Source organism: Theropithecus gelada, chromosome 9, assembly GCF_003255815.1.
Source record: "Theropithecus gelada isolate Dixy chromosome 9, Tgel_1.0, whole genome shotgun sequence".
Classification (NCBI taxonomy): Eukaryota; Metazoa; Chordata; class Mammalia; order Primates; family Cercopithecidae; genus Theropithecus; species Theropithecus gelada.
In genome coordinates, this window is record NC_037677.1 from 22067509 (window position 1) to 22088862 (window position 21354).

At 40.6% G+C, this 21354-nt stretch overlaps 1 protein-coding gene across 2 annotated transcripts in view; it reads left to right on the plus strand.

Annotated features, from left to right (window-relative positions):
• ARMC4 (armadillo repeat containing 4) overlaps positions 1–19527 on the plus strand; it is a 192593-nt gene extending 173066 nt beyond the window's left edge. For both annotated transcript variants that reach the window (XM_025396823.1, XM_025396824.1), the window contains one exon: positions 19070–19527. In XM_025396823.1, the coding sequence (XP_025252608.1) occupies positions 19070–19183 (114 nt within the window). In that variant the 3' untranslated portion in view covers positions 19184–19527. The remainder of the gene's footprint in view (positions 1–19069) is intronic.
• The last annotated feature ends 1827 nt before the right edge of the window (positions 19528–21354 follow it).

Here is a 21354-nt window from a genome sequence, read left to right on the forward strand (position 1 = left end):
CATGGAGTTGGAGAAGGTTCTTGAAGGATCTCTATGGGGAACAAGAAGGAACAGCAAAGTTCCACGACCCTGTGCCCCACTTTGGGTTCAGATGTTCCATTTTATCTTACATGTGTATGTTCACATATATGTGGATTTCATAGAAGAAGTAAGTTTTGTCTGGGGAAAAAAGAAACAGGTTCCACTGCTTATATATATATATATATATTTTTAATTGCTGTCTGAATACCTTGCTTAGGGCCAGTCTTGAAGCTCTGAAAACCTAAGTTGGCAAAAATCATGTAAGATGGGCTCTGAAATGAACACAGTCTTTGCCAGAGAGGAAGAAGGATCGTTCTGTTCTAAAACTCATTCCGTTTCTTTCACTGAAATGTGAAGTTCTCATATAGATGAAATTGAAAAGCATCGTTTTATATCATTTTTGCAAAAAGACTAAAATTAATATCTAGTTGCTTATTAAAATGTTAGGGGATTATCAGGGGACTTTTTCAGAGTAGAAACATTACTCTGTGAAATTTTACTGTAATATTTTTTAGGCTCCATTTTTAAAGGTCTTAGACAAGTTCTGTTAGAAATAAGTTATAAAAAAGAAATAACAACCACATTTGACATATGCCTTCCAAAAAATTATATGAGACAAGGAAAACATTCCTCAAATTGGTAGCAAATGACAAGACAGACTCTTAAGATGCACTTGATATCAACAGGGTGAATGGAAGGAAAGGCCGAGGAGGCCTTGAGAATGAGGTTAAGTCAACGGGAGTTTGAAAAAAGCAATTATTGGACCAAAAGAATCTTTCACTTAAGGTTATTTCTCAAGAAATTAGTCATTTATTTTCATCCTTATGAGCTTAGTTCCAATTTAGTAGGAGCAGGGAAAGCTATTTATTTGACATCGAAGAAGAAAAATTGTGCTCTTCTTTCCAGCCTTGTACTTTATTTTTTCTATATTAATCTGCTTTTGAAAGCCGAACCAAAATCAAAATAAAATTGGGAAAATGGCTCAACAAAAGGATTTTGTTTCTTTTTTTTTTTTTTTTTTTCCTTTTTAATTCTTTGGCTTCATCTCTTCTGGATAATATCTATTCTAATTTTATCCACATGAGGGATGAATTCTATATCCAAAAATGTATTTTAAATATTGGCTTATCTTTGGTTTCAAATTTCTTCTAATAATGAGTTCATTTTGGAAGATAGATAAATATAAAGGCAAACATAACATTAAGAAATTATACTTTTTCTAATGTTAAGGAATACTGTGGAACTAATTATTCATTTTTAATATGGGTATTAATTCTGTTCGACTTTTTTCTTATATTAAACAATTTTGAACTTTTCTTACTTGTTAAGATTTAACAGCTTTGCATCAGATTACACAAATTCTTAGCATTTTCCAAAGTAAACTTATCAACCAAAACAAAATTATTTCATGGAAAGCTTATTTATATAATTAAGGTAATTGTTTTCTAATAGATGGTGCATATCTTTTATTGCTTTAAAAATATTTCCATGTTAAATTATGAACAGTAACCCTATGTCTGCATTAAGTAGGGATATTACTCACATGAACTTGCCTTTGATATTTAAAAAAATGAAGTTAAAGCCAGAAAAAATCTCAACTTCCTGTCGCACACCTACAAACTTACCCGTAGTTACCTTCAGTCTAAACATCTTCCTTCTGGTCTTTGAGTATTCCTTCTCCTGGCCTTTCCCATCCTCTGTAATGGTGATCTCATTTTGACTTCTCCAGAAGCTATAAGTTCTGACATTGGCAATTCCCTCTCACTTCTGCGTATTTAGTCTTAATCTTCCTTCCTAACTCCCTATCAGTTGATCATGCCCACTGCAGAAATCATCATATCAGAGAAGTAGCATTCTCTGAAGAGCCTCCTTGCCCCAGCTGCTCCTAGCTCTTCAGTTCACTGTCTTCTGACTTTTGCCTTAGAAACTTCAGAGACTTCCCTATTAATGATCTCGAGGATTTTCAAATGTCTGAATTCAAGGGATTCTTTTCATCCTTCAAGGAATTTAACTTCCCCGAGGCATAGTATAATACTGACATCCCCGTTTCCTTAAAGTGTCACCCTTCACTGGTTTCTATGATTTCTTGGCCTCCTGGTCCTCCCCTTCCTCTCTGATGACTCCTTATCTCCTCTGCATCTCCTTCTGGCCAATCCACTTACTAGAACTTTTAAAATAGCACAAGTAATATATAGTCACAGAAAAAAGAACAGAAGCTAAAGATGAACAGAAGGGGACAATGTCAACTGGAGCCCGCTGAAGACCCCTGTGAACCTTTCTGGGGAATAAAATTTGGCTTTGGAGAGCCATTAAAATATTTTGAGTTGGAGAATCAGTGGGTCCCATTGGCCCTTCAGAAGTTACTCTGGTTTGAGAATGGATGGACAGGGCTGGAAGATGAGTTAGGCAGTAGCTCAGGGAAAGAGAATGGTGATTGCAATTAAAATGATATCCCCGGAGATGAAGAGAAATGAGTGGATTCAAGCAAGAGATAATTGACAAGTAAAAACAACAGGAGTTTGTGACTTTTTGGATGTGATGCCTGGGAAAGAGGACAGAGTGATGATGTCTAAATGTCTGGCTGGGACAACAAGATTTAAGGAAGAGAGAAGAAATCTGCTTGTGGGGGGAAGTGAGAGCTCATTTGGGACACAATGGCTTTGAACATCTTGGAAAACATAAAGCAGAGACATGGAGAATATATATAGATATAGATATAGATATAGATATATAGTGTGTGTGTGTGTGTGTGTTTGCTATGTATATATGTCCTTAAAGACATAGATTTGAGAGCAGTTGTTCATGAAATAATGAGAGTGAATGACATTTCCTTTGGAGGGTGTATAGACAAAAAATGAGGTTGAAGGACATACCATGATGTCCTGAGTCATATTATAATGGGTTAAGAAAGAGGATTCCTGGAAAAAAGCAATTAAATATTAAAGAGGTGAAAATACAAACAAACAATCAGGAAAGTGTTATTTTCACAAAGTCAAGAGAAGAGAATATTTTAAGCACAAGAGCATGACTGATGGGACAAGTGTTATTGAAAAGTAATGTAAGACAAGAACCAAAAGTGTCCCCTGGATGCATAGCAAAGCGATTACAAATGCCTTGAATAAGAAGTGAGGAAATAGGGGCAGCAAGTGGAGGTCACCCTTGGAAAAGTTTGACTGAGAAGGAGAGTGAGGATGCTAGCTGGAAAGTGCTAGCTGGAGAGTGAGGATGCTAGCTGGAAGGGGAGATAAAGGAGGTCTTGGTGGTTTTCCATTGTTTGTTATGTTTCTGTTCTGAGATAGCAGATATGTTTAAATGTTAATTGGCAAGAGCAGGAAGAAGGGTGAAAGAGGTAGTGAAGATACCGGAAAGAGGGGGGCTAATGGCGCAGTCAGCTTCCAGAGGAGGTGGAGAGGGAGGCAGGAGGATGCAGAGCATGAGGGCAAGGAGATGAGCTTGGGCAGGAGGAGACACCTCTTCCACATGACAGATGGGAGGAGGAAAGGACGCGTGCACTTGCAGCGGGAATCTGTGCGTGTGGTGGCAGTGAGTTGGGCCACTTCCCTTTTCGTGATTTCTATTTTCCCCACCAAGTAGGAGGCAAAGACATATGCTTGAGAGTGAGGGAACTGAAGTGGTGGGTTAGGTAATCTGAGGAGAGTGGAGATGGTTTTAAATAGCTGCTGTGGAGAAAGTTGATGAGAGAGACACCTGGGTGGATGACCGGGCAACATGGAGAGCTGATGGAAATTAGGGATCATAATGTGTGTGCCATTGCTGCAATGGATGTACATGATCTGGAAGCCTGGTTGAGAGCCAGAATTTCAGTTTGTAATATCACTATGGGAGAAGAATGATAGAGAACAGAGAGTCAAACCTGATGACTGTAAAGCAGGTGACATAGCAGACCAGAGCAGGGAGACTGCGCTGGTAGATCAGTGCCTTTTGATATTCTTGATCCCATTCTGCCTTCTCCAGAACCTGGAATTTCTGATAGACAGCAATGAGAGGCAGAGATGAAGCAGTCACTGGTATTACTAAGGTCTGGGTATGACCATAAGAATGACTGATTAATTAATGTGGAATTGAAGTGAAGATCAATGGAGTTGAGGAAGTCAGGGTCTGATGTTAGAGGCGAGGTGCTTGGTGGAAAATGTTTTTGTCTTGTTTGTTTATTGTGAGGATGAGGTGTCTTTTCAGTCATGATTTTATTCATATATTAGAAAAACATGGATTCAGTAGCTCAGGTGTTAACAAGGGCTGCTATTCCACTTATTGTATAGGAAACATTGGCTCAAGTCTCCTTCTGCTTTCCATGCCCTCGGCAAAGTCTGGCTTGTAAAGGATTCCAAATATTGCCACAGACATCTCCAGCTTCTGATAACCTGATCCAGGCTATGCATTGTCTTGCTCCTGTATACATGTTGTCCCTATCCTATGTGGAGCTGACCTAGATTTGGAACTCAACCCTTTTTACCTGTCCTCCTCATTAGCAGCTTAGTCATGAAGACAACAACCAAACCAAAACATTTCCGTAACATCGTTACGTACAAAGCAAAAATAGTCAACGTTTTGGAGTGATGGAAGGACATATGCATTGCAGCAATTCCAGCAGCTTCTGAGTTGAGTATTAGGCATGTCAGTTCTTAAAAAGACTCATGGCCATTTCTAAATGAAGCTACCATTCTCCCAGATCGCTAAGTTGTCTTTTCTCTTCTCTGCTGTCCCCCCTTGAAAAGAAAGAAAGGTTTTAATACATTCTGAATCTGAGCATTTTTGCTTTCACTAGGCTGAATCTTTAAAGTCAGTTTCAGATCTTTTTGCATATTGAAAACTTGGCCTAATCATTAAATTCAGTTCAAGAGATGGTAGTGGCTCAGACCAGTGAAGGTAATGAGAAGATGTCAGGACAGATTCTGGGTTTATTTTGAAGGTAGAGCCAATAAATTTTGTTCATGGCTTGGATAAGGGCTATGAGAGAAAGAGAGGAGTCAAGGATACGCCAAGATTTTCAGCCCCAGCAACTAGAGAGATGAGTTGGCATTAGCTGAGTAGGGGAGGCTGTGGGAAATAAGGTTTGAAATGGGAAGATCAGGAGTTCAACTCTGTCCCTTTTGAGGTGCCATTTTTATATCCAAGTGGAGATGTCAAGTAGGAAGCTAAATGGTCTAGAGTTCAGGTCAGGGTTGGAGACTTAAAATTCCAGAGAAGTCACAGTGAAACCCAGCTTGTTCCACTGTTTGACCGTTTTATATATACAACCTTTCCCCAAGAAATGTATTTCCAAATAGTCTCTCAAAAAATGGATCTAACAACAGAATACAGACAGCCAACAGACTTTCAATCTCACACCAATGGGAGAGAACCCAAGTTAAATGCAGGCATTATATTCAGAGTTTATATCAAGAGGGCAATTTTCTTAAGAGTCTAGAGGAAACCTGTGGATTGTTTCTAATAAAGAGATCTATGGATTGTTCCAGATAATTTAATTCGTGTCTTTGTTTACCTGTGGGGCTTTAGTCCACTTTCTGCTAATATAAAAGAATATAGACTGGGTAATTTATGAGGGAAAAAATTATTTCTCACAGTTCTAGAGGCTGGGAAGTTCAAGAGCATGGCACCAGGATCTGTCAAGTTTCATCCCATGGCAGAAGGGCAGGAGGTGGAAGCAAGTACATGAGACAGAGAGCAGATGGGGGCCAAACTTACCCATTTATTAGGAGCCCAACCACCCTCTAACAGCATTAATCCATTCATAAGGGCAGAGCCCTCAGGTCTTATTCACTTCTTAAAGGCCCCACTTCTTAATACTGTTACAATGCCAATTAAGTTTCAGCATGAGTTTAGAAGGGGACAAACATTCAATCCACAGCAGGATTTGATGTTCTCCTAGACTAGAGACTGATACAGGAGAAAACAGTAATTTGAATAAGAACTTATTGATCTATTTTTATGAACATAGAGATGTGTTAGTTCTAATGCCTTGACTTTTGTTTTTGACCATCTAATGGGAAACCATGAACCTTCTGTTAATGTAACTAGATTAATTTTCAATGTAACTAGATTAAAATTGCTTATTTGGATCAATCCAACAGGAACTGTAGCAGAGAAAATGAGTTAACAGTAAATATTATTGCCTCTGGTCAACAACAATCTCTAAGTCAAGATAATAAGAGTAATAATAATAACAACTTTAATTTAGGGGCACATGGCATGAGGACTTTACATTAAGTTTCCCATTTAATCCCACATCTATCTTATTAGGAAAGTACTATTAAAAATCCTAACTTTACTGATAAGAAAACTAAGGTTTAGAGAGAGTTAACTCAGGTCACATACAGTTAGGAGGACGTAAAGTCAGGATTCAAATTCAGACTGTCTGAACTCAAAGCATAAACTCATAGCCACTTTACTGCATAATCTATGGGAATTTTTTTTTCCAGAGAATTGCCATCTACACTTTGATCTAACCAATAGCAAAATGCAATTCTAAACAATCTTGTCCACATAGATCTTTTAAATCCATCCTTATCCTATTATTTCTTTAGCATTCTTATGTAGGAAGCTCCTATGTGTGACAATATTCTTTATATTTAATAGGAGTAAAAATCTAAGAGCAAATTAAGGCCATTCCAGATGACACCATGAACTTCTGCCCTGGGCAGACAGAAACTTATCACTTCCTTTTCCTCTGATATAGGGTGCTGAGCAATGTTCCACAATCCCCTGACCAACCAGCCATCAAGTCATTCTTCTTTTCTAGCATTTTTAGAAGAAAGTCAATAGGGCTCTCTCTATGATATATCCCATTTCTACTCCCAATACTATTAAGCCAATGTGCGAATCTCCTGTCTGTCTGTTTGGGCACAAAAGCTCTCTAATAGAAGGTTCGTGAAGAAACATGGAAGAAAACCCAGAAGATAAACTTATGAATGTCCACACAGAAAGAGTACTGGATCCAATAAGCAGATCCAAGTTTTGCAGACATGGACCTCAGATCACACACACACCTATCACCTTGAGGAGGACAGACACCAATAAAGGCAAGCCCCTTGACTCCCTTCACTGACCAAACAGAACTAAAGGTTTTGCTCCAACCATCAAATGTTACATATGTTTTGAGGCCCCTAGCTCTGGTGAGCTGTCATATGAAATGAATTGCTGAGGCTCAGAGTCTGGATGTGCAAGACACTGCGGTGGATTCTCTGTTGGAAGAGCTGCAGAACCCAAGCCAACCAAAATAGTTGAGAAACCATTCCATAGGCAGACACAGTCCAAAGGCATTTCTTGTTACTGGGTTGTGCATGAGTGCTACAACGTCACTGCAATGCCTTGTAAACAGGAGAATGTCAGAAGGGTTCCCAGTTCAAATCAGCTCTGGGCACTTAAGATCTTTCGGGAAAACCCCTAGGCCTGGTATGCATTCCAGAGCTCATCCGGCTCTAATTAAAACTCATAATTCCAGGCTGTGTTCACCCAAACAATGTCAAGTCAAACCACAAGAAAATCTGTTACCACTCAAATTGGTACATATTTTCCATACAACTGAAATATTATATAAAATCATAAACTGTTAAATGGAAATGTAAAAATTGAATTCAGACCCAATTCCCATGCTACCTTTGTCACACCTTCCAGGAGATGTGAACTGTGGGTCACAGCTGCATGCCGAGGGCATGAACCTTAAGATCAAAGCCTTTTACACCGGAGGAAGCATTGGTGTTAACCCAGTCTCCAAACAACTCCTTGTGCCTGTCCCCACGTTCTTGTTCACTCCAACGTTGTAAAAAGTTATTTGTTTGAATGCTGTTTTAAAGTGCTCTGTGCAGTTAAGTTTTCAAAAGCATGGGGGCTAGTTTTCCTTCAGTGTATATATGAAACTCCCAATAAATTTGAAGTCCTTAGGTGTGTTTTGGGGGAGGCAGAGGATTAAAAGGAGAAAAGTTGGAAAGGAACAAGGACTTCAAAAAGGTAATCCCCTTAGAATATTAAAAAATGTCTTTATTGTTGGAAAGAAAGTCTATAGATCAAAAAATAGACACTGAAAAAGTGTATACCAATTTCATACTTACTTGTACCAAATTTGTATTTCACTTTCCTAAGAAAACTATTCCTTTTATGTAATTGTGACAAAAAGATTAGAAACCGCCCTCACCTTGCTCTGTGTGTGAGTGATTTGAAAATACGCACTGCCTTTCATTTCTGTTAGCTGCACATCAAATTCAGGATTTTGTACCAACTTTCTGTTGTATGAGTATTTGTTAGTTTTAACAAAACTAGTGCCTTAGTTTAAAGAAACTAGTGCCTTAGTTTAAAGAAATTAGTGCCTTAGTTTGCTTGTGAGGCTCATAGGAAAATAAAAACATATTCCTGAACCCAATTCAAAACCAAGACACATATATGCTACATATTTTTCAGATGGTGGTTTGGGACAGTAGCATAACCTTATTCAATTTCTAAAACAGCATTAGATGCGTAGCCTGTGGGTGTATAACAAAGCAATGAGTAACATTTATTGACAATAAAGTTAAACTCGGGAAAAACAATACAGTTAGCTAGCAGCAAAACTCAAAGAGGGTTCTGGGGGTACGTCTCAAATAATAAGCCATTCAGACCCTGAGCACACAGAAAATTCTAGACTTCCAATTCTATACCCTTGATTGAGACTGTACTTAGCTAAATAAAATGGACAGAGCAAGCTAAATTCAGTAGTAAAGAATAAATCATAGTTCTTTAAAATAGTGGGATGCTGGCCCGGCCCGGTGGCTCACGCCTATAATCCCAGCACTTCGGGAGGCCAAGGTGGGCGGATCACTTAAGATCAGGAGTTTGAAATCAGCCTGACCAGCATGGTAAAACCCTGTCTCTACTAAAAATACAAAATTAGCCAGGTATGGTAACACATGCCTGTAATTGTACCTACTCGGAGGCTGAGGCAGGAGAATGGCTTGAATCCAGGAGTCTGAGGTTGCAGTGAGCCGAGATCACACCATTACACTCTAGCCTGGGCAACAAGAACAAAACTCTGTCAAAAAGAAAAAAAAAAGGAGGGGGTTTGCTGGGCTTCATTGGTTTAATTGTTAAGCTAAAATTTAACCAACCAGCATATGGGATATAGAATGAAGCCTTGTGGTTAATGTAAGAAACTTAAGGGAAAATAAATTCCCCCAACAAAGAGCAGTCCTCTTGGTACATTCAGGACTAGAAGTTACTCAGGTAAAGAAAAATTTAATTTATAGAGTCATAAAAAGGGTACCTGCTTAGATTACAAGTTTTCTTCTAACATAAGTCTTGTGAACACACAGGAGATGCTGCCTCCAGCAACCCTTATCTGGTTGACTCCGGGAATAGCCAACACACAGCAGTTTTCTGTGTGCCAAACATTATGACTCATATGCTTGACACTCACAGTCCATTGGTTTATGCAATGGGAAATTATGTAAGTGAATCAAGAGTTTAGGAATAAATACAACCGACTCTTAGAAAGCCCAAGCAGAGACCACAGAACAATGACCAGGTCTGAGGGAGGATGGGCGAAACGCAGGCTAGATTTTGACAGGCATCAGGTCAAGGGTTTCCTTTCCAAGGCAGCTGTACCGGGTAGCAGCAGCCAGTGCCTTGTGGAGCCTGGGCCATCGGTGTCCATAGAGGTCACCCAGCGACAAGGCAGGGCCTGGAGCAGGTGCTGACAGAAGCTAGACTGACCTCTGGGCCAAAATTCCTCCTTCCTTCCAAACTAACCAGGCCAGGCCTCCAGGAAATAATGCCAGAACCAGACTTCTGAACTGGCAAAATAATCACCATGAGCATGAATAGCATTCATGGAGCACTTGCTTTGTATTGGACACTGGACTATGTGATTCAAATGCGTAACCCATATGAAACCAGGCTGCTTCATGGTCCAGTCCTGACCTGAAAATGCAGTCGGAGAAACAGAACCCTAGCAACCCAATAGCACTTGAAAGTATTTTTTTTCTTTCTTTCTTTTTCTTTTTTTTTTTTTTTAAGAGACGAGTTCTCTTAAATCTACAGTATGCTGTTCACTCCTTCCTAGAAAAATCACTATCAAACCATAGTCAGGGGTATGGGTTTTGAGGTCGTAGCAATGGTGCGATCATAGCTCACTGCAGTCTTGAAGAACTGGGCTCAAGCAGTCCTCCCGCCTCAGCCTCTCAGACCCACCCAGCTACCCAGACTACAGGTGCACGCGAACACACCTATGTCTGGTTAATTTTTTTTTTTTTTTTTTTTTTTAGAGACAGGGTCTCACTATGTTGCCCAAGATGGTCTTGAACTTCTGGCTTCAAGCCGTCCTCCCGCCTTGGCCTCCCAGTGCACTGGGATTACAGGCATGCACCCGGCCTGAAAGTAATTTGAATCCTAGTTTTACTCTCTCGAAGATAGAGAGTACAATCATGCACTATTAAGCTTTAAGTTCTTAATCTTTCTCAGTATATCTCTCTCACCTCAGAGTTGCTTTTAAAACAACTTTCTACTCCAAACCTCTCAAACTCTTCAAAACAGGATGAAAGTTCTCCTTCTCCCTTTTCCATTCCTTCTCCCTCTGTTGCTCTTTTCTGTCCCATAAGGAGTCCTCTGCCCTTGCCAGTGTAAATTCCCCCCACCTGTGCTCCTCCACTCTTTCCTCTCACACACTGCAGACTTGGGTTTGCAGAAGGTGGGGGAATCATCAGATGAAATAGGAAGGGGAAATATCAAAGGACATAAAGAAAGGAAGAGGCTGTGAATACAGGTGTTCAAACATCTATTAAAGATGTATGTTTAATTCATCTTTGCAGTGACCCCCAGAGGTACGTGATCCCTTTACACATATGAGAAGGTTGGGTTAAGAGGTTCAGTGATGTGACCAGTAACTGGGAGAGTCAGAGTACAGATCCAAGATGCTGTGACCTCAAAACCCATACCCTTGACTATGGTTTGATAGTGATTTTTCTGGGAAGGAGTGAACAGTATAAGGCATCTAGATTCCTTCTCAGGTAGTTGAGCTATGGACTAGGACTTTACTTCACTTCTTTCCAGATTTAAAAAGCAACAATGACCAGAACTATGAGCAGAGAGGCCAAGGACTGGAGCGGAAGCAAGGTGGGTGGCTGTGGGAGGTAGATGTTAGGTGGAATTGCTGTAGCTAGCAATCTATTCTCCTCCTATTACCTAAACAACAAATACAGGGCAATTGGAGACTAGATTTTTTTCTAAATCTCATTTGCTTGTGGAAATCAAGCTTTTAGTGTAGCATTAGGTCCCCTAATCCAGGGCCCAGAAACACCTACAGGGAACTGGCATCATTCATTGTGATGACCTGGCTGTAATAACAAAATTCGTAAAGTAATAATTGTCTATTAAAGTGATTGTTGGGAGAGTTTTTCTGCTATATTTTGTACAACAATGGAGTTAACACAGGGACTCATGAACCCTTATGAATCATCTACTTGGGAGAAGGAGTGAGAAAATAACTCAGGTAAAGGGAAATTAATAACTTTAAAATCCTATAATCAAGGGGTTATACAATTATGTAATCAAGGGATCAAGTCAATCCCTTGATTACATAATTTACCAAGAAATTAGTTGGAATGTTTTGTTTTAATATAAGAAATAATTTAAAGATCAGAAAGCAGAAGTGAGGAAAAAACAGGCCCATTGGGCATAGAGACATGAATATCAGGATCTGTTGGCATCCAGGCTGGCAGCGCTCACATTCAGTGATGTAGTAGTGGTGTGGAGGAGTAAAATCTCCAGGTTTACAGTTGGCACTCCATACTCCAGGATAACAAAGGTTACCATGGTGGATGTGGGCTACAAAGAGGTCAGTAAAAGCCATGTGAGTATGAAAAATGGTGAATGGTGTGAAGTATGTATCTAGAAGAAATAGTCTAAATTTCATAAAGTTATATCTGCTTTAAAAACTGTCTGTAAACAGCCATTCGATCCAGCAGTCCCATTACTGGATATATACCTAAACGGCAAGAAATCACTATGTCAAAAAGATACCTGCATTTGTATGTGTATTGTGGCACTATTCACAATAGCAAAGATATGGAATCAACCTAAGTGGCCATCCATAGAGGACTGGATTTTTAAATGTGGTATATATATGCCATGGAATGCCTACTCAGTCGTAAAAAAGAATGAATCATGTCTTTTGCAGCAACATAAATGGAACTGGAGGCCATTATCTTAAGTAAAATCACTCAGAAACAGAAAGTCAAAACTGCATGTTCTCACTTATTAGCGAGAGCTAAACAATGAGTACACATGGAATAACAGACATTGGAGACTCCAAAAGATGGGAAATGGGGAGGGGGAGTGAAGGTTAAAAAATTACCTATTGGGTGCAGTGTTCACTATTTGTGCGATGTGTACATTAAAAGCCCAGACTTCACCACTGTGCAATATATGCATGTAAGAAATTTGCACTTGTACCCTTGAAATATATCCAAAATTTTTGGAAAGAATTATAACTATCTATATAGTAAAGTGAGATATGAACAAAGAGATTAATAAAAATTCTGAACCATAGATCATGTGTTAAAAGTTGCAAGCTAGGAAAGGGATTTAAGTGTGAATAGTTATACAAAGACATCTAAGTCATGTGTTAGGATAACCAAAGAGAGTGGCTACTTTGTTCTTCCTGCTCATTATTTTTCCATTGTTTCCTTTTCCTACAGTGAGAGAGAGAGAGAATGAGAATATATAAGTGTGTATGCATGCATGCATACATCTGTGTGTATGTATAAAACTGCATAACAGGCTGGGCACAGTGGCTCATGCCTGTAATCCAAGCACTTTCGGAGGCTGAGACGGGTGAATCACCTGAGGTCAGGAATTAGAGATCAGCCTGGCCAACATGGCAAAACCCCGTCTCTACTAAAAATACAAAAATTAGCTGGGCGTGGTGGCACGCGCCTGTAATCCCAGCTACTTGGGAGACTGAGGCAGGAGAATCGCTTGAACCCTGGGGGACAGAGGTTGCAGTGAGCCAAGATCACACCGCTTCACTCCAGCCTGGGCAAAAGAGCGAGACTTGTCTAAACAAACAAACAAACAAACAAAAAATGCTTAACAATCTTATACTGACCTACATTCCCATGGCCATACCCTGGATCTTGTCAATACTCAAAGCAACTTCATCTGTAAAATCTTAAATCCAAATATCTCATTCTCAGATGAGAATGTCTTATTTTCACCCTTTTCCTACGCTTTGGTCCCACCAAAACTGTTTCCCTGCATTGTTGAGGCCTCACTTCCTAATTCTCCCAGTGATCAGTAGCCTCCTGTTTTCACTTCCCTTCCGGCCCAGCACGGACCATATGGCTGTTCAAATGAATCACACTCCTATAATCTATTTCCTCTGTCTTATGCCTAGGATATTGAACAATGCTGGAGAAAAAGAATAATACAAAACTCCCAAGGCATGAGCCCCTCCAAACTTCCCTGTTTCCCTCATGCAGAACAGAATCTTCCTTTCTCTTTAATCTCAGAAGATTGATCCTGTCTTGTTCCTTCCTGTTTGTCAAAAACATTATATCTTATTAGTGAATTTTGCAATTTAGGCAATTACTCTAGATACAGTGTGAATAGTTAATCAGGGGGCAAGACAAGGTGCAGGGACAGTGGGACGGTGTTGTGGGCTTTACTGGGGTGAATGACAACAGCAATAAAGAGAAGTGAATGACTTTGAAAGATGTGTAGGCAGCTGAATCACAAGAATATGATAATAGGTTGGATGCAGCATAGGGGAGATGAGGGTGGGAGTGAGTGTGAGGCACACAGATTTCCGTCTTGAACAACCAAGTGATAACATCTATTATGGATACAGGAAAATACTTGGAAAGAGATTCATGTTTATATAGAAAAAGTAAAAAATTTCATTTGGAATCTATTAAGCTTGAGGTGGCTGTGAGACTTCCAAGTGGAGATGGCTAAGAAGTGTTGGATATGAAGTGTTCCAATCCAAAGAAGGTTCTGGGGTGGAGATAGAAATTTAGAAGATGGTTCCATATGAATGCCATTTGAATTCAGGTAGTGAAAGATGTCATCTAGGGAGGGAGAACAGAATGAAAACAGAAGAGGAATTTGTTCTGATGAACTCCAACAATTTTTGTTTGGGAGAAACAGAAAGAGCCATGGATGAAGATTGAGAAGATGAGAATGAATGGATACAAGGAAAAGTCAGGGAGTAGGGGTAGAAAAAGCCAGTGGCAGCGAAGGAGGAAGTTGCCAGTTATATCAAATGCTGTTAAGGGGTCAAATAAGATGAGAACTCCTAAGTGTCCACTACTCTTAGCCACATGGAAGGAAGTTACCGACATCCTCTGAGAGGGTCATTTCAGAGGAGAGCTGAAGGCAGACAGCAGCCTGGAGTGAGTGGGATGGAATTTAAGACTGGAGATAGGAATTCCAGACAGCAACTCCTTAAAGAAATTTGGCTATGAAGGGAAGAAAATGGGGTCAAAGTGGTGTCTTTTTGTTTTGTTGATTTTTAATGTGTAAGACATGTGTTTAAATGATAATGGAATCATTAGAAAGGAAGAGGTGAAAGCTAAAGTAGAAGAGAAACAGGGAGTATTTGGTAGTAAAATGTCGTAAGAAGAAGAAGAATGAATGAAGAATACAAGTGGATGGTGGGCCTGGGATAGGAGAGAGCCATTATAACTGGAAGGTAGGATAAAAAGATCTGCTAAGATGCTGGCATGGTTGCCGTTTTAGGTAGAGTAGTTTCTATCTAATGGCTTCTATTTGTTTTGTTTCTCTTTTACTACCATTAATAGACGCAAAGACTAAATATCAATAAAGGCCAAAACGAGCGAAGAAAGTGGCAGCCTTTTATTTGCAAATATGCATACACTCTCGGACGAGGTTCTCTGGTCCTCAGGTGTGGGGGGCCAGGGAAGTCGTGCTGGTGCTCTCGGGTGATGTTCTCCGGTCCACAAATGTGGGGGGCCGAAGAAGTCACACCGGCGCTTACGGGCAGCAGACTTTTATGCCTGGGAGCTGGAGGGGGAGGAGTTTGGGGCGTGTGTGTAGGAGTGGCTTCTTGAATTTCGGTGTCCCCGACTTGACGTCACTCTGCACATGCTCAGTTGATTTGGTTCTTTTCCCGGGCACGGGAAAATCTGTGATGAAGAACCTGGAAACAACAGGGACTGCTCCATCTTGTTCATCTTCCTCCATCATGTCCCTTTTCTCTCACCCAAACACTATTGAGTTTATGAAGGAGACTTTATTGGTCATCTTCTGGAAATGGTGGTTAAAGGAAGAACTGGAGATTGAAGAAGGAGGAAGATTTAAAATAGGCATTGAAAAAGGAAAGTAACCTAATGAGAGGGACACAAATTTCTATTGCTGGGCAGTGAATGAGAATCCAGTTGAGGTTGAACTGATAGTGGATTGATTTGCCTTGTTGACATATGGTCTCTCACAGGACTCAGTTATTGGTGAAGGCACAGGGAAGAACAGAGTTGGATTTATGGACAGTTAATGGTTTTCCTGGAGGGATGTTGTAAGGAGGTTTAAGAAACTGATAAGAGAATGATCCAAAAGATGGACTATGCAATCTAAGCTGCTTATGGAGGAAGCAAAGACAGAAGATGGTTAAAGAAAAAGTATGTGAGCCTATGGACAAGAGATCATGATGAGAACAAACAAGTAAGATGGCTGCATAGCCAAATCGTGAGAGGAGACATTGTGGTCAGAGAGTTTGGAGGTCAGACTGTTGACAGTGATGAAAAATCAGGGCCCAGGTGAGACCCTGAAGGTGGAAGGTTGAAGTGTGAAGATCAGTGACAATGGGAGGTCAAGGAACTAATAGGACAGATATCCTTCGGTGCCCCAATTTGAACATGATATTCTCATATACAACCTTCTAAATGTTTTGCATTGTCCCTTTCTTATTGAATCTCAGTGAGACAGCCAGGTGGAAAGGGGTCCCCAGAGAAACTTCAAACAGCCTGCGCACTGGGAGGAATGTGCACTGGGGTGGAGGAATGCGCACCAGGGTAGAGGAATGTGCACCGGGGTGGAGGAATGTGCACTGGGTGGAGGAATGCGCACTGGGAGGAATGTGCACTGGGAGGAATGCACAATGGGAGGAATGCACAATGGGAGGAATGCGCACTGGGAGGAATGCGCACTGGGAGGAATGCGCAATGGGAGGAATGCGCACTGGGAGGAATGCGCACTGGGAGGAATGCGCAATGGGAGGAATGCGCACTGGGAGGAATGCGCACTGGGAGGAATGCGCAATGGGAGGAATGTGCACTGGGAGGAATGCGCACTGGGAGGAATGCGCAATGGGAGGAATGTGCACTGGGAGGAATGCGCACTGGGAGGAATGCGCAATGGGAGGAATGTGCACTGGGAGGAATGCGCACTGGGAGGAATGCGCAATGGGAGGAATGTGCACTGGGAGGAATGCGCACTGGGAGGAATGCGCAATGGGAGGAATGTGCACTGGGAGGAATGCGCACTGGGAGGAATGCGCAATGGGAGGAATGTGCACTGGGAGGAATGCGCACTGGGAGGAATGCGCAATGGGAGGAATGTGCAATGGGAGGAATGTGCACTGGGTGGAATGTGCACTGGGAGGAATGCGCACTGGGTGGAATGTGCACTGGGGGGAATGTGCACTGGGTGGAATGTGCACGTGGTGGAGGAATGCGCACTGGGTGGAATGTGCACTGGGAGGAATGCGCACTGGGAGGAATGCACACTGGGAGGAATGCGCACTGGGTGGAATGTGCACTGGGAGGAATGCGCACTGGGGGGAATGTGCACTGGGGTGGAGGAATGCGCACTGGGAGGAATGCACACTGGGAGGAATGCGCACTGGGGGGAATGCGCACTGGGGGGAATGCGCACTGGGGGGAATGCGCACTGGGTGGAATGTGCACGTGGTGGAGGAATGCGCACTGGGAGGAATGTGCACTGGGAGGAATGTTCACTGGGAGGAATGCACAATGGGGGGAATGTGCACTGGGAGGAATGTTCACTGGGAGGAATGCACAATGGGGGGAATGCGCACTGGGTGGAATGTGCACGTGGTGGAGGAATGCGCACTGGGAGGAATGTGCACTGGGAGGAATGTTCACTGGGAGGAATGCACAATGGGGGGAATGTGCACTGGGAGGAATGTTCACTGGGAGGAATGCACAATGGGGGGAATGTGCACTGGGAGGAATGTGCACTGGGGTGGAGGAATACGCACTGGGAGGAATGCACAATGGGAGGAATGTGCACTGGGAGGAATGCGCACTGGGGTGGGAGGAATGCGCACTGGGAGGAATGCACAATGGGAGGAATGCACACTAGGAGGAATGGGCACTGGGGTGGAGGAATGTGCACTGAGGTGGAGCCACAGAAGTACGTGATGTTTGCAGCAGGCAGGAGCCTGGCCCTCCTCTTCCCGGGTGATACCTGGGATTCAATCTGCGAGGCAGGAAGCACACCCACAAGGACTCTGGCTTTGCGGAGAGTCCCTGTTTCCCTTTTTCCCCCATTTTGCCCAATAAATTCCATTTTTCTCCCCCTTCAAATTGTCTGTGAGCCTAATTTTTCATGGCCTTGCCTTGTAAAAAGGACCCTGTCTGTAGCTGAACTGAGAAGAGAGTCCTACAGCATCATTAATCCATCTGGAATTGACATTTATGTGTGATGTCAGATTACCGTTTTAATTTTCTTCTATTTGGATAAGCAGTTGTTCTGGGGCCATTTATTGAAGTTATTTCATCCCAAATATCCCTTGAATATGTTCCTTCCTCACTATCCTTACCTTTTATTCCATCCTGTCACCTCTACATGAAGTAATACAGTACTTCCACCTCTTTTCCCTACAGTCTATATTCTGTAATTTGCTGTAAATGTTACCTTTCTAAAATACAAATATGACCTTGTCACTCCCCTGATTAAAGTGCTTAAATAACTTCTTTTTGTTACCTATAGAGTAAAAGCCACACCCTAAGCCTGGTATATGTAAAACATCTCACAGTATTTTTCTTTATAAGATTTCTTTGCTTATCAAATCATCCTCATATTTTGGCATTATCTACATTTGCACTCAAATGCTATGGGGTAGAAAAATATGTGATTCAAATTTACTTTTAAAAACTCTTTTACCAAGACTATTAATTAGAATCATAATTTCTAGATATTAAATGTTCTAATTCATTGATTTGTCTTCTATGCATTAGATACTGTACATTTTTTAAGCACTTAGAATCTAAAGAAGGACAGAAAGCATTAAGCCAATTATCTTATGAAAAGGAAAAAATACGTATAGCTACAGACATTTGAGTAAACTGCTACTGAGAGCCTGATGAGGAATAAATGGCATTTAGTTTGATGGAAATCTTGGAGGCTTCGTGGAAAAGTTGGCTAGGTCTGTTTTGAAAGATGGATAAAACTTACCAAGCCAGAGAAGGGGATGGGAAGGCATTTTAGATGGGGGACAGCATCAATAAAGTCAAGAGAAGTAGGAAAGTGTGATCTTGGAGAAGAGGAGAAAGATGAGTAGCTGGAAATGCATTGAGGTCAGAGTGCACAAACCCTTCAAGGACCAGTTAATAGATCTGCTCTAGTTAGTTGGCACTGGAAGTCACTGAAAGTCCCTACTAAGTGACTGATATAATGAGGTTGTGACATGATCAGGTGGATTGGGACTCAGAGAGATGAATCTTATTGGATGCCCTGCTAGTCTAAGCATGGTGTGCTGTTGGCTTGTTCTGAGAGATGGAAAAGCCAGAAAGGATGCAAGAAAAATTTCAGAAGCAGAACCCCAAAATAGCAGTTAGATACCCAGAGAAAGTGGGGAGGAAGGAGTCTAATTCAGCTCCAGAAAGGTAAGAAGTGCATGAGGAATTCCTGCATCTGATTTAGCACTGTTTATATTCACATTTGCTTAAATGGAATTTCTTATGCTTTCTTGGAGGCTTTAAAAAATATTTACTACTGAAAATTATTTTCATAGCCTAACTTTACGTCTTCAGATTAATGTTTTTATTCTTGTGTCTCTTCTCCTCCTCCTTATGTGTGACAGCTTCTACTGGATATGGTTGGATCCGCTGACCACGCTCTCCAGGAAGCTGCAGCTGGTTGTATATCCAATATCCGCAGGCTGGCTCTTGCTATAGACAAGGCCAGATACCCTTGAAATTTAAATGGACATTACAAGCTATCAAATTCTACATGACACAGGACGTGTCACTCCCATGGCCAGGAAACCTACATTGGGAAACGTTTGCAAACCCTTTCAACCGTCTAAATGAAAACACATAAATTGAAAATGCACAGAATGTTTTTCATCTGAAAATTTCATGGAGACTTTTGTTTCCATTTAATGTTTTAGAGATATGACATGTAGTAAGATGGAAAGCCAATAAACCTCTGATAAGTTTCTAAGAATTTGGGAATATACGTATGCAGTATATATAGAGAGAGTTCAGTGATGCTTTTGTTTTTGTGGTGATTGTAATAAACGATATGACCCTCCCAATGTGCAGTTTCATAGTTGTTCATGAACGTCTCTACAGTTCCCTTTCTGCTAAACTAATCTAACTGTCCTGTCATTACGGCTTTGTCTGTTTGATCACTTGCAACCCACGGGAGAGTTCCGAGGAGATGTGCTGATTTCACAAACTGTTATTAAATAAAATTTAGTGTCAAGCAGCTGGACTTAGAGAGATCATCCTAAGGTCATCCCAAATTTCTCCTAAATACTAGCAAACATCTGAAAGAATAATGTATAACTGTCACTGTACCAGATTATGCAAATCACAAGAACATAAGCAATGAGTTTTGTTGTTTTACACTTGGACTTACAGAGCATAAACAATTATATGTTTTATTTCTCACAGAGATTTACCAACATTTTCTTGAAAGAAATTAATTGATACTGATGTAAGGATAATACGACTTCACATAAAATTGCTTTGAATTTCTGAACTTGTTTTCAGCACACGAAGTACTTTTTAAAAAGTGGCTACAAAAAAAAAATGGCATTTTATCAGGTTATAGAAACATTAGAACCCACTTAGAAGAATCACATATGTAAGCTCGGTGTGCTGAAATGTTTGGGAACTCACTGTCCCTAGTATTGTAACACTCGCCAGAAAAATTGCTTTGTATTCATCAGCACCATAAACTGACAATCTCAGTTAATGCTTTAAAAAAGCAATCAAGGAGGTTTTATTGAAAAATATTAGATACTGGATATGTGTGTCATCGTTTCAAGATCATAAACTTAATTGAATTAAATGTAAATTATTTGTATGAAATGAAAAGCCTGTACAGGATGAAAATCATACAAGGGATAGATACTGTGGTAAAAAGATAAAGCCCTTCTGAGAATGTTAAGGTTTCATAAACCACCAATTCATTGTCATGACTTTTCAAAGGAGGTTCTAAAAAAGGATAATGCGAAGAACAAGAACATGGTATTAATGCGAACTAAAAATTGAAATGTAAATAATAGAGGAAATCCCTTAATTTTCAACAGCAGAGATTTCTAATGTTAAAGTCACTGTTTAGCTTTGTTTCATTAGGCATTAAAAATACTTCTAGAAGCCATGGATTATGACAGCGACAGGAAAAGAATAAAACACATTGCTGTTGTAATATTATTAGAGGAAATTTCTACCATTGTTCTCAGATTTTAAAATGTTCTTGTATCAGTAGCGGTCCCGGGAGTGAAAAAAACAGCAGGTAAAACAACAAAAAGAACCGTATGAACGTTGGAAAGGAAGAGTCGTTTCTTTACCATGTGCTTGCTTGGAGGAAAACTTGGGGCTTCTGTGTTTATGGTTAATAAATGCATAAAAGAAAGGTAACAGTGCCGTTTTAAAATAGACTAAGCACTTGGAAACAGAGAAAATTAGCATGAAGATTGTCTTGTATATTTCTAAGTAGGATTTTTTTTTTCTAATTCTTAAACACCAGAAATGTAGTAATTTCAGAGTAAACAAATGAGAAGTTGAAATTAAAGGTCCATTTTTGGCCTATTGTTGTGAAATGGCATCACGGAAAACTCTGGTCTTGCTAGAAAAATGTCAAAGCCAGCGGAAACACCCCCAGCTTTCAGGGAACACAGGTATGGATGATCGCTCCATTGTTTTGCTACCCCATACTGTGTGAGTACTCTTTTTCTTTTTCATTCATTTTTGTATGAGGGATTTTTTTGTTATATTTATTTTGTGCTATTTATGGCTGACAGTCTTAATTCTTTGTAAGTTTTGGGGGACAAGGTTCTTTTTTAGACTTTATTCCCCCGCCCAGGACATTGAGGGAATACAGTATGCTCTCTTAATAACTGATGGCTGCTACAGT